General features: G+C 43.2%; 6 protein-coding genes across 6 annotated transcripts; 3 read left to right on the top strand and 3 right to left on the bottom strand.

The window, feature by feature from the left end:
* Positions 1-334: 334 nt before the first annotated feature.
* Positions 335-826, top strand: FA14DRAFT_124421 (uncharacterized protein; the record flags this gene model as incomplete). Its single annotated transcript, XM_025496644.1, has 1 exon — positions 335-826. The coding sequence occupies one exon, from the start codon at positions 335-337 to the stop codon at positions 824-826; it is 492 nt and encodes a 163-aa protein (XP_025353621.1).
* On the bottom strand, positions 475-1,598 carry FA14DRAFT_147139 (nitroreductase family protein; the record flags this gene model as incomplete). Its single annotated transcript, XM_025497341.1, has 1 exon — positions 475-1,598. The coding sequence occupies one exon, from the start codon at positions 1,596-1,598 to the stop codon at positions 966-968; it is 633 nt and encodes a 210-aa protein (XP_025353620.1). The 3' UTR covers positions 475-965.
* A 251-nt stretch (positions 1,599-1,849) lies between these two features.
* On the top strand, positions 1,850-2,832 carry FA14DRAFT_135502 (uncharacterized protein; the record flags this gene model as incomplete). Its single annotated transcript, XM_025497005.1, has 1 exon — positions 1,850-2,832. The coding sequence occupies one exon, from the start codon at positions 1,850-1,852 to the stop codon at positions 2,735-2,737; it is 888 nt and encodes a 295-aa protein (XP_025353619.1). The 3' UTR covers positions 2,738-2,832.
* Positions 2,833-2,862: 30 nt separating this feature from the next.
* Positions 2,863-4,876, top strand: FA14DRAFT_161232 (TPT-domain-containing protein). Its single transcript, XM_025499020.1, has one exon. It carries the CDS (start codon positions 3,045-3,047, stop codon positions 4,731-4,733), a length of 1,689 nt encoding a protein of 562 aa, XP_025353618.1. The 5' UTR covers positions 2,863-3,044; the 3' UTR covers positions 4,734-4,876.
* Positions 4,877-4,921: 45 nt separating this feature from the next.
* FA14DRAFT_125017 (WD40 repeat-like protein) lies at positions 4,922-7,045 on the bottom strand (the record flags this gene model as incomplete). Its single annotated transcript, XM_025496678.1, has 4 exons — positions 4,922-5,127; positions 5,365-5,608; positions 5,726-6,694; positions 6,767-7,045. Coding segments are annotated over 4 exons (1,698 nt in total), but the record flags the coding sequence as incomplete, so codon positions are not given.
* A 291-nt stretch (positions 7,046-7,336) lies between these two features.
* On the bottom strand, positions 7,337-11,825 carry FA14DRAFT_147126 (DNA/RNA polymerase). Its single transcript, XM_025497340.1, has one exon. It carries the CDS (start codon positions 11,718-11,720, stop codon positions 7,452-7,454), a length of 4,269 nt encoding a protein of 1,422 aa, XP_025353616.1. The 5' UTR covers positions 11,721-11,825; the 3' UTR covers positions 7,337-7,451.
* Between the last annotated feature and the right edge of the window lie 329 nt (positions 11,826-12,154).

Below are 12,154 nucleotides of genomic sequence, written 5' to 3'. Positions count from 1 at the left end.
ACTTTGAGAAGGTTTGTTACATACGCGTCTAAACCAACACTTTCATTTGCACGCTCTTGCATAAACACGCACAGGACATTACAACAATGCGCGGCCCCCGCACCACCCATGATGGCACAGGCACAAAATATGATCTCTAGCCTCAATTGGACGATGCATCACACTTCCAACTACCATATACCCGAGAAAGATTGCGAGGCAGTCAGCCAAAATGTCGCTTAATGATGGAGATGATCCCTTACAATCACGACAAGCATTCTCATCTATAAGCTCAAATCAGGGTGCAGGAGAAGCAGGTAATTCCTCATCATCTGGAAATCACTTGACCGGACAAATGAACGATCTACAACAAAGACAAACACGAAGGCAGACTGATGGCCCACGAAGTGCATACTATTATGGACCACCATCCAAGAATAGTGCTTTTGGTACACCGCCCGTCGGAGTGATTGGAAGGGATAAACCTCGTGAAATCGTTCGAATCGAAAGAGATTATACTGTTGGAGAATTGTGTCAATTTCATCCGACTTTTCCACTGGAGTTAGAGGGCAGAATCTCTCCAACGCTTTATTCGGAAACAATTAACGATCTCAACGTCATCATCATCAAAGCGAACGATCCTTTATGGGCATGCATAGACAATACGTTGGCTGTACTGACTTTGTACATTTCACCATACATATTCGGATCAAAGTATAAAAGGGAAACAAACAATCTAAGAAAAAGAATTAATGAAGCTAATCAGAAGAACTTCAATCCTGTCGGTCTCAATCTACGATATCCTTCCGATACTGCTTTTTTGTTTTTGGAGCTAGAATACTACTAGCATTCACGTTGTACACAATTCAACCTTTCGATACCCTGTAGGCTATTTACGACTAATATTACGAATCAACAATAATGTGCACATCTTTGATCGACTATAGATTGGAGCATGGTTTCTATGAATGCTTGTGAGCATGTGCTTATTGAGAGCCAAATACCTTGAATCTATCGGCATCATCCATGTAAGTCTTCTCGCCAGCTTCATTTTCAGGACTTCCGAAAACGAGTTCAGAGTATAATTGCCAATTGGCTGGAATGCCAAAAGCTTCAGCAAGTGGTTTTTGGGTCAAATTTCCGTAATGTTGTAAATTTGCACCATAACCTGCCAAAGAGAGTGCAGACCAAGTATTGATTTGTGCCATTCCAGAAGATTGAATTGACCATTCAGGAAAACGGTCTGCATAAATTGCAACTTTCTTTTGCATTTCTTTTATGGCATCTTGATCTTCATAAAAGAGAGCAGTACCGTATGCATCGCGGAATTGAGTCATCCTTTGACTTCCTTTTTCGAAAGCTGCATCATCGTCACCTACAGCTTTGCGTAATGCCGGTACAGCGATTTCATTCCAATAACGTTCATGTTGATCGCCCAATAAGATTACAACTCTTGATGTTTGGGAATTGAAACTGGTTGGTGATTCACGTACGGATTTTTTGATTAAATCGGTTAAATCTTTATCGTTTAAGATTGATCGACGTCCTAAAGCATAAATGCTTCTACGTGATGAGATTTGAGCGATGAATTCTTGTGCTTTAGCAAGTGATCTTGACATTTTGTTTAAAGAAGAGATGATTGTATGATGCACAGAATCCACTCAAAGGTCGAGCACGCCATTCTTCCTACTTTATCTTGTTTCGGTTCGGATTTAGGAGCCGGATTTGTACTTCTCGTGCGTGTGAACGAATGAATGAATTCTCTCCACATAAACCCTAAGTATGTAGTAGGCATTTCTGACTCTCTGTCAATAGTTAGCTTTTAATCAATACGCGTTTTAGTCTTTTTTTGCATACAACCATCCTCAAGATGGAATACGAAAATGATGCAGACGTACATGATCATGCTGCAGATGATGGACAAGATATTGATAGAGACGCAGCAGCACAAATAACAAATTCATTACTACCTCTGCCTCCTTCTGTATACAGTCGCTTCACACGAGATAATGTAGCAAGATACAATGTGATGAAAGAGGCAAAAGAGAATGACTTGAAGAATGGAGAATTTGATTGGGAAAATGCAGAGCCTGCAGCAAGGTTAGCTCGTCAAAAGATCATCTTGGAAAGAGCTGCTGCCGCCAAAGAAGGAATCACTGAAGAAGAGAAAAATGTGGCATCTGGATCGAATACAAAGTCGACATCCCTTTTACCTGTGCCTCCTTGGGACATCTTGCTTGCAATGGAACCACCAAATGTGGATTGGATCAAAGAGGATGGTCATTATTCTTGCTTTGGAGATCGATGGCCAGTAGAGGAGAGCTTACCATCTTTACAGGAGATGGGCATGGCACAGATCTATCCAACATCGGAAGACGAAGAGATGGATCGACCTGCAATCTTGACGAGCTTATTGCGTACTCTACTGAAGTCTTATTTACGTCTGATCGATACTGTACTATCACCACCTCAAGCATATCTATCCACTCAAAATGATCCAAATACGGGCGCAATAACGAATCAAGAATGGCTCTTCACCACACAAGATAAAGCAAGACAGATTAATGACATCAGTATCAACTTTATGCATCTGTTAAACGAGACAAGACCTTTACAGGCAAGGGAACAGCTAAGGGACCTCATGCGTGATCAATTGAATAACAGAAAACAAGAGGCAAAGCTGATGCGACTCCAATGTCAAGCCATCCGAACGGAAATTCAATCAATAAAGGATGGGATGCGGAATGAAGTGGGATGATTGATGATCATCATTTGTATTATACTTGTACCTAATAGATCTTCTTAAACATACCTTCCGTTGATTGAGCTTAAATTTGGAATTGTTTCAACCTTACGCACAAGAAGACTGACAAAACACGCACTGGCCCTGCGCCCAAATGTTAAGGCAACCCTTGCAGTATGCACGCAAGCATTCTGGCTATGTAACCCTTCCTCCAAGAATACCACATCATCATCATCATAGAAACGGAAGAGGCATGGCTATAGTTCGACAAAGAACACAGTAGTAGTAATCATCATCATCCCACAAACACACACAGATCACAATGGTGGGGCCATCTCAATCCCCTCGGATACCACTCCTATCACCGCCCCTAGAAGAACAAACGATAAAAGCAACAAGGAGAAGCGGAAGTTTAACGGGCAATGAAGGTAGCACAGTCAAAGCAAGCGCAAAAGAAGAAGGAAAATATACAGATGATGAAAATCATACAACAACAAAGCTTAGATCTACTTCTACTACGTCAAAAACAGCAGGATCGATTGAAGAGAATGATGATTTAGAAGCAGCGGAAGAAGATATGATTGCTATTGCAGGACACGAAACAGTTTTGCAAGACGGCGGATATAGACAAGTAGGAGGTAATGCTTTGCGCAATAGTAGCAGCAGTGTAAAAAGTACAATGACAAGAAGAATCTTAATCAATCTGGCTCTCATTGCAAGCTGGTTCTTCTTTTCAACTTTGATGAACCTGTACAACTCTTGGCTCTTTTCCAGGAAAAGGACAAATTTCTCTTATCCTTTATTCACCACGTCTATACATATGGTCGTTCAATTCGCTCTTTCGAGCATGGTCATGTTCTTCTGTCGTAGAAACCGCAAGATCGTACCACGTAGAAGAAATGGAAAGCGGGCAAGACCAAGCATGCAAGATTATATGGGCAAAGTGATGCCTTGTGCATTGGCAACCGCATTGGATATTGGCTTGTCAAATTTAAGTTTGCAAACGATCACTTTGACGTTTTATACAATGTGCAAATCTTCCAACCTGGCTTTTGTACTCTTATTCGCAGTCATTTTCGGATTGGAAAAACTTCGTCTTTCGCTTATCGGGATCATCACTTTGATCACTGTGGGTGTTATCATGATGGTAGCAGCAGAAACGGAATTCGTATTGGAAGGGGCGATTGAAGTCTTGACTGCTTCTGCTATGGGAGGCTTACGTTGGGCATTGATGCAAATGTTACTCAAACGCAAAAAGATGGGAATGAGCAATCCGATCGCAACAACATTTTGGCTCAGTCCATTGATGGGAGCCTTTATGATCAGCGGAAGTTTATTGATTGAGAATTGGAAGAAGCTCTTCACTTCACCTTTCTTCTCCGATGCGCCTTCTTCTTTCCATACGATCGGATTGTTGGTCATGCCAGGCTTCATTGTGTTTTGCATGAACTTGTGCGAGTTCTCACTCATTCAGCGTACATCTGTGATCACCTTGAGCGTTGCCGGTATTTTCAAGGAAATTCTGACAATCATGATCAGCAGTACCGTATTTGGTGATGAATTGACTCCGATCAATGTGACAGGATTGTGCGTTGCTATTCTCGGTATCATATTGTACAACTACTACAAATATCGCTTACTCCTTCAAAAGATTGCTGAAGGCGGTTCCTTCAGCGGACACGGGGAGGAAGAGGACGATGACGATGATGAAGATCGAATTGAAACTGTCGAAGGAAGGCACGGTAGTAGCTATACAGAACTTGAGGGAGGAGAAGTCCCCAATGGTAAAGCTAGGCACGTCGAAGGCGGCATTTCTTCGATAGCCTTATCTACAGGTCAAGGAAGCAAAAAGGATGAAGAGGATGAATCCCTTTTAACGGAAGCTGAAAGAAAGCGAAGACGTGAACGTGAAGAAGAAGCAGAATTAGGCGGCTGGCATTCTAGTGGATTTGAAAGGACAGGAAACGGTTGGGACGATGGTCGCGGGTACGACTCTGATGAGACTGCATAAGGGGGGATGGACGATTATGCTTGCTTAACCCATGATCTACTTGCAACGTCTACAGTGTCTGTCACAATCTTATTGTACTTTAATGAATAAATGTATATCCAATTCCATCATTCCACAGTAGCAGTGAACATTCATAGTCGTACTAATACAAAATAAGTTAACAAGATAAAGAGGCATCCCGGTTGCAATTAGCGCACAGAAGCCTGACCGAACGATCTGCGTAGATCGATCACCGTATACCTTGCAATCAGCTCAGAAGTGGAGATATACAAATGATCACCATCAGGATCCCAAGTCAAGCCAGAGATTTCCACATTTGAATCATCTCTCCTTCTCAATCGACCTCCAACATTTGGTCCGATTGACCAAACACCTGATCCACGATCTGTTACATCTCCAACACCCGTCAAAATTGAATCTACCGATCTAACAGCCGACATCACCGGATTATGTGCTTCGTTTTGCCATGTGATTTCATTGGTGGAAGGCGATGATACCGCTTCTGCATACGTCCTTCTGATATCCATCTCTTCTGCATCTCTTTGCGATTGACGAATCGTGCGTCTCTGTTGAGCAACACTTGCACCTCCCGATCCCAGACGAAGGGTAGAGGAAGAAGTGCTTGGTCCACTCAATGGACTACGACGAGCACTGATCCAATCCCCAAGAAGGGCTCGGTCTAAGCCTGAACGTGTTGAATGAAGATTGCCTAAATCCCTATATCGTCTTCCACTGGGCCATTGACGAGATAGGTTTGAGCCTTCGTTTGACGCGGTCGCTCGATTGGCACTGGTGAATCGAGCTGGAGAAGTAGTTTCCAGCCATTCTTCGTTTGTAGGAATGGCTTCCTCTGTACTTGTTGAACTCGGTTCATTCTCTAATCCAGTTATTCCTCCTGCTCCTGCTGTCAATAAGAAAGGTGCCATATTATCTGATCCTGGTGAGGTATGATTCACTCTACCGAGATTTGTCTCTCCCCATGTTCCATTTACCATTGCCAAAGTTGGCAACCGAATTCGCTGTACGATCTCAAAAGTGATTGTATCGACGATATGTATATAATTTTGTTGTTCACTAAAAGCCAAGACATCACCTCTTGGACTCCATTTGACAACTCGTGCTGCTCCTGCACCGTACAAATCGGAAAATTGTGTCGTTTGCAGGGCTGCAATCTTTTTGGAAGAACGTACGTCCCAAACGGATACAATGCCATCTTGCGATGCAACAGCGAACTGCATACCGTCTGGCGACCATGTTGTACTAAAGGATGCATCTGAAGAGGCGGTATATGTTGCAATCTTGCTTAATTCGCTCGTGATAGGATGAACGCTGAACAGAAATACTTCTGGTGTGTCTCCAACTGAAACGACGTGCCTTCCATCGGGCGAGAAGGAGGAGTGATTTATGCAAGTAGGAAATGCGATGATTTGCGTTCTGCTCAAGCCTGGCAAGCCACTCTCGATGCGTTCCGATTGCACACATTCATTTTGCGGTGTCCGATTTCGTGTAGGCGGTCTTAGCCGGAATGCTTTCAGGCTTCGGTCATTGTTGCTTATCATCAGACGGATCGTGTTGGATCGAGATGCTTTATTGATAGTAGGTTCACCTTCTTTTCCAGGTATCCCAATTGCTTGTTCTGAGCCTTCTCCCTCCTGATCTGGCGTAGCTTCCTCTCCTGGCCTTCCCCATGGCTCATCTCGTTTCCAAGCAGAGCTATTAGACTTGTTTCCCAGATTTTCCTTTCTCCGCTTCTCTCGATGCCCCAATTTCTGTTCCAAGGGAGCCGCTTCTTTTGAGCCTTTCTCTTCATCGAATACTACACCACGTATCGTACTTGGCTTTGGTTTTGGCTCGGGTTGAATGCATATACTGTTATTTATACTGCCCCCTGTAGGTGTTCGTAGATGCCATCGTGGTGTATATCGCTGATTGCGGAAATGGGACGATGATGATGATGCCTCCTGTTGTTGCATCAGCTGCTCTACAGCTCGTGCTTCCAAGCTCAGCCCTTCCCTTTCCGACCTGTTATTCACACCTTGAGGAGGCGGTAATAAAGGCCTGATGTCCAATTCTGAGTGCTCTCCTCCTGCAGCAAGTAAGCCGGATCCTGTCGTTAAGCAAACGGCATCAAAGTCTAAGGAACAGAATTGCGTCGGCCCTTTCATTGAATCGAAATCGACACATTCGATAGCCGACCCATGAACGAACATCACCTTTCCTTTCTCATATCCAGGCTGTAAAAGGTCACGTAATTGAGGATGAAAGATTGATACACCGGCTGTGATGACGTCAGGACGAGAATAAACATATTCACTATAGAAAGAGAAAGAATGTGTCAGAAGAGAAAGTACATACCCCTACCATCAAACGTACCGCATTGTGACCATCTTGTGCCTGATAATTACTCGCTCTGACGGATAAATTGAAGTTTAAGCCATAGTCATATTTGCGAAGAGGATAGCATATTTTTGATTGTGTGAAAGTGAGAGAGTGAAGTGTTTGTTTGTGGCGAGCAAGTTAAATGCGTATGAAATGCTAGTGGCCCATGCGCCACAAGGGACACTGCATTTTTGCCGCCTTTTGTTGACAGGCACATGGTAATAGTGGTGATGGATTAAATTATGCTTTGATAAAAATACATGATGAAGTGAATTAAGTAAGATGATTAATTGTCTATCGTATATTCCAATGACTTCTAAAACAATAAGCCATACATTTTCAAGAGAAGAAATATTGCGACTCTCTAATTTCTCGAACGTCAAAGTTGCCCTTTTGAGGAATGGGTGGAAGAATGGCGGATAGTTTTACAAAATTTTGTGAATGAACAGCGTCTTCGTCATCATTTGATACTTCATCCTTTTGAGCTTCCCTGGCAGCTTCGACCAATTCTCTCATCTCCTTATCGCCCATCAAAATTCGCTTGATCGATGAAACAGGAACGTAATGATTCTTGTACCGAGAAATGAATTCATCTCGAAGATGGGTTAAAATGTCAGTCGAATGAAGTTGAATAAATGTATCACGAATGATTTCGCTCATCGTATCGATATCGCAAGCATGCGTCCAGTAACTATCATGAACCGAAGCAAACGTTAACTTGTTTTGTTGACATTCCAAAGCCGTAAGGAACATGTGTGTAGCGTCCAAAGAATGGATGAAATTGGGCGGGAAAGCGCTTGACTGTTTTGTTGCTGAAACTTGAGTGGACAATTGAGGATCATGCAAAAATACAGACTGCATAGCCGTTGCCACTTGTTTTCTGACCACTTTTCGGTAAGGCTGAACGATTGGTAGACCAAGAGGAGATGACCAGATAACGGATGTCATTTGTTCATTTGAAATCATTTTAGACTTTGTCATCTTTTTCGATGCTGGTAGATCATTCTCTTCTTCTTTGTTCTCCGCCGATTTCGAAAAGCGAGTGTATTGGACACGATGAGCTGGAATACTCTTTGCAATCAGGGTTGCACTCTTTGTTAGCCAGTTTTGAATAGCCTCAGCACCGGCGAAAAGATCACCAATACAAGTCAAAATCGTTCTGGCCAAATAAGAAGCGCACGACCACAATTCTTCAGCAGCAATATCTCCACGATCAGATAATTGACGCATAACTTGATCTTTAGCACCAATGAACGTTACTCCATACACGGTAGTCATGACCGTTTGTTTGACAACTTTTCGTGTAACCTTTCCTTTCAGTTTTCCTGCAACGTCGTGACCCTGTTCGATATCTTTGTCAATAGCTTTGATCACCAAATCCGCAATACCTGTGTACACATCTGCTGGTCTATCACTGCTGCTAAGGTTGACTTGTTTTGCTCCATCCAAGTCACCACCCAAGGCAGCGTAATGTTGCAAACCATTGCAAGTACCATCTTGATGTACAGGCATGCGGCAGGGATACTTTTCTGGACCTCCAGGATGATCCATTGCTTTTGTCAGCTCAAAGCATGTAGCCAGGCATTGCCAAGGATCATCAGCTTTTAACCACCAATTACCATTTGGACCCAAAGGATCGCGAACACTTGCGCGTATATTGTCCATATTGTCAATAGCAAATTGCACACGCTCGGTGAAATTGGCTTTATCATAACCGTAGACGTTTGCTAAATGAATTCGAAGCCACTTCAAACCCACCTCTCCTAGCGGTTTGGCATCAGCGAACAACAATAGACCACGGCAAAGGTCATTTCCAATGTGATTCAAAGCAGGTGGGATTGGGTATGCACGACCACGGAAATCCATATTGTGAGGGAAGTAAAAGCTTTCGCCCAGATAAGCACGGGCAATTTCCAATTTGTAGTTGATATCGCATCTTTCTGAATGAGCATTATATTTGCGCAATTGATAATGCTTGTATCGCTTCACAAAGATGTTGCGGGCTGAGAGATCGGTATCATAGTTTGCTGGTCGTTGCGGTTCTTCCTCGTCTATATTTAGCGGTGGAATATCGGCTATAGATTTGCCTGAGTTCCAAACTTCACCAACCACATCGTATACATCCCTATTGATCGTCCAAGCTGTACTTCCCAAAACGTCAAGTCCGGCTAAAACTGAGTCCAAGTTCTTCTCTTTAGAAGCTTGACGAAGATAGGAGCCTTGTTCAGCCACTTCCTTGTATCGGAGTGCGCGTGATTTTACACTGTAATAACCACCAGATTCATAATCTGTCCAAGGTTTAGGAGGCACAAGCATAGGCAAGTGTCTGGGTGACAGGAAATCTCCCGACATTCTTTCCTTGCTCAGCACTTCCCCAACCGCTTCATTCAATCTAATGACACCGAGTCTTTTACCTTGAATGTACTGATATGTTGAATAAAATGCAGGTTGAGGTTCATTCCATTCGAATTTATCACGATCGCTGGCAGTCCGCTTGACCTTTGCAACTTCCATCAATTTTTCAACAAGGTACGCTGCTGCTCGGATTCTTATCGGTGAGGTCCAATCCGGCAGAGCGACCGTCTCGGAAGATTGCTTTTCCTTTTGTATCATTTCCCTCAACTTGTCTCTAGTTCTCTGATCAGTTATACCGTTTCTTTTAAAGAGTGCATGGATATCTTTGGCCTTGCTGAAATCACTAGATTTTTGCAATTGAGCAGCATATGTTTCTGCCTCAATCTGTTTGCCAATATTGACTAGTGCCATCGCAGTTTTGATACCGTTTACAGCCATTCCTTGCGTTCGAATGAGCTCTAGGATGGTAACGATCGCTAGCCTTTTCACTGGGACTAGAGCCAAGAATGGATAGATTTCCGCCTCCATACGTGGTCTAGATCCATCTGTAAACCTTTCTGCAGTTTGAACAATTTTGCGGATGCGTTCCATATCGGTGGTAAGGGCTTTCACTAGCTTATTGTACCATTCCCACATCCATTGCTGTAGTCTCTTTCCTTGCATGGAAGAAGCAGCTTGCAATCCTAGTCGTTCCAAATTTTCGTTAGCATGATCAAAACGTTTTTCCGCAGCTTCCATTGCACTGAATTCCAACCACTTTTGTCTTTCGTATGGATCCCTTGATCTCTGTTTGGCTTGCTCGACAACTGTAAGATTATCTTTCAATACACGCAGATTGAAAGAAAGTTCTTCTTTGTCTTGTTCACCATTCTCGACAGGCTTTTGATCGTCTGCCTTTTTGTCATTTTTAAGCATGGGCTTTACCGGAAGCAGATCGACCGGCGCTTTTTTATCTTCATTTTGCTGAGCCGAAATGACATCCTTTTGTGCACGCTTCTCGAGTGAGGTGAGCAGTATATTGGCATTTTCCGTTTCCATGATAAAAGCTTCATTGAATAGTTCCGCTGCAACTGAAGACAATTGTTGGAGTACCATTCTTGCTGTCGGCTCTCCTTCCCGGCTGAAGTTCCTAGAAGTAATATTGTGTAGCTCAGCTTTCTCTTCTGAAAAAGCGGGAGATAAGATCATGTCTTTCACTGAAACTCCTTCAGATCCTAGACGCTTCAAAAGTTCACCAAGTCCAGGCAGAGCAACGGTATACTTCCGGCTTCGCAACAAATGCACAATACCTTTTGCCATTACAGCAAAAGAATTTGCGTTTGGAGATGGGTCGATGGTGCTACGACGCGATGATGATGATTCTCCTTGCATGTCATTCAACAAATTCCAAGCTCTCCGAACCCAATTTTCTACATTTGTCGAGTTTGATTCCACAAAAGCTCTCCGCAAATAAGCTCCTAGCATTGCATTGTAGATCGTTATGTCTAATGGATTGTGTGTCTTTGTTCTCCTCACGTCACCTTCATTCTCGCTCAGTCGACTACGTGCGGCATATTGAAGATCATCATCTTCCGCTTGCGTTTTCGAACGGACGTCATCGAAAATCTTTGTTGCACGAACGATCAGTCCCGTGCTCAAGCAGGCTCGCAACATTGCTGTATTTTCAATCATCTGGGTTGGTGTAAAGACTTCATTATTTGTCTGCATGGCCTGCAAAGTTGAAGTGGAGAAATCGCCGTATTGGTAAGAAGGATCTTCTGGAAGATTATCTCCTGCATTCATGGTACCATCTTTCTTCTTTGCGGCTTCACTGATACGCTTACGTAAAGCAACAGCATGTTGATCGAATAGTTTGGGTGGCAAAGGAGTGGGTAAACGTGTCCCCTTTCTCCTGCCCAGACCGAATGCTCTGGTAATCAAGTCTCCTTCATCTAATGATAGGCTTGAATGAGAATGACCTGTAAGTTCTGCTCTATTTGTACGTGTTGGATGTAGTCCTGCATCGGAAGACTGTGATCTTTCTTGTCCTATTGAGGGAGATGATCCTGAGGTTTGTAAAGTAGGCCGAGTTGTGCTAGAAGACCCTATCCCCGAATTTCTCAGCGTTCTAGATGTCGATATCGAGCGTAGAGAGGATGCTTTATTTGATGATGTAGGGACCTTTCTTGATGCATTTATCGATGTCGAACATTCTCCGACCTTTTTCCCAACCTGTCGTCCAGCCAAAAGGCTTACGCGGCTACTGGAGAGCATACTACCGAAACCTTCTTTGCTCCTTGTATCGTGCCAGCGGGAAGAAAGAAAGATAGAATCTCCACTTTTCTTATGTCAGGGTGATTTAAAATGTGATGGAGGATATGATGGGTATGTGAAAGAATTCCGAGAGTTTTTACTTAGCGGAATATCGCGTTACCAAATTAAGAATGGAGGAAAAATTCCAAAAAAACCGGTCACGTGACCTATTAGTACAGCTCAACGAACCTCCTTTTTGCTAATCCCCCACACACACAGAATATATCAGTGCGCTCTAGAGTGAGTATGCTGAATTGACATAACTGATATGATTGTGAAAAGGATAGCTAATGTACAAAGGAAAATCTAGGTAAAAGGTCTCTTTTTTGGATCAAAAGTGAGGAAAGATTATGTAAAATAAGTGGCTATGTGATGCTTGTTGTAAGGGTGATATC

The sequence above is a fragment of the Meira miltonrushii genome (genome assembly GCF_003144205.1).
Source record: "Meira miltonrushii strain MCA 3882 unplaced genomic scaffold FA14scaffold_3, whole genome shotgun sequence".
Lineage (NCBI taxonomy): Eukaryota > Fungi > Basidiomycota > Exobasidiomycetes > Exobasidiales > Brachybasidiaceae > Meira > Meira miltonrushii.
This window is presented reverse-complemented; position numbering and strand designations above follow the sequence as displayed.

Coding starts and splice junctions, on each gene's coding strand:
- FA14DRAFT_161232 (XM_025499020.1), top strand. CDS start 3,045: ATGGTGGGGCCATCTCAATCCCCTCGGATACCACTCCTATCACCGCCC.
- FA14DRAFT_147126 (XM_025497340.1), bottom strand. CDS start 11,720: ATGCTCTCCAGTAGCCGCGTAAGCCTTTTGGCTGGACGACAGGTTGGG.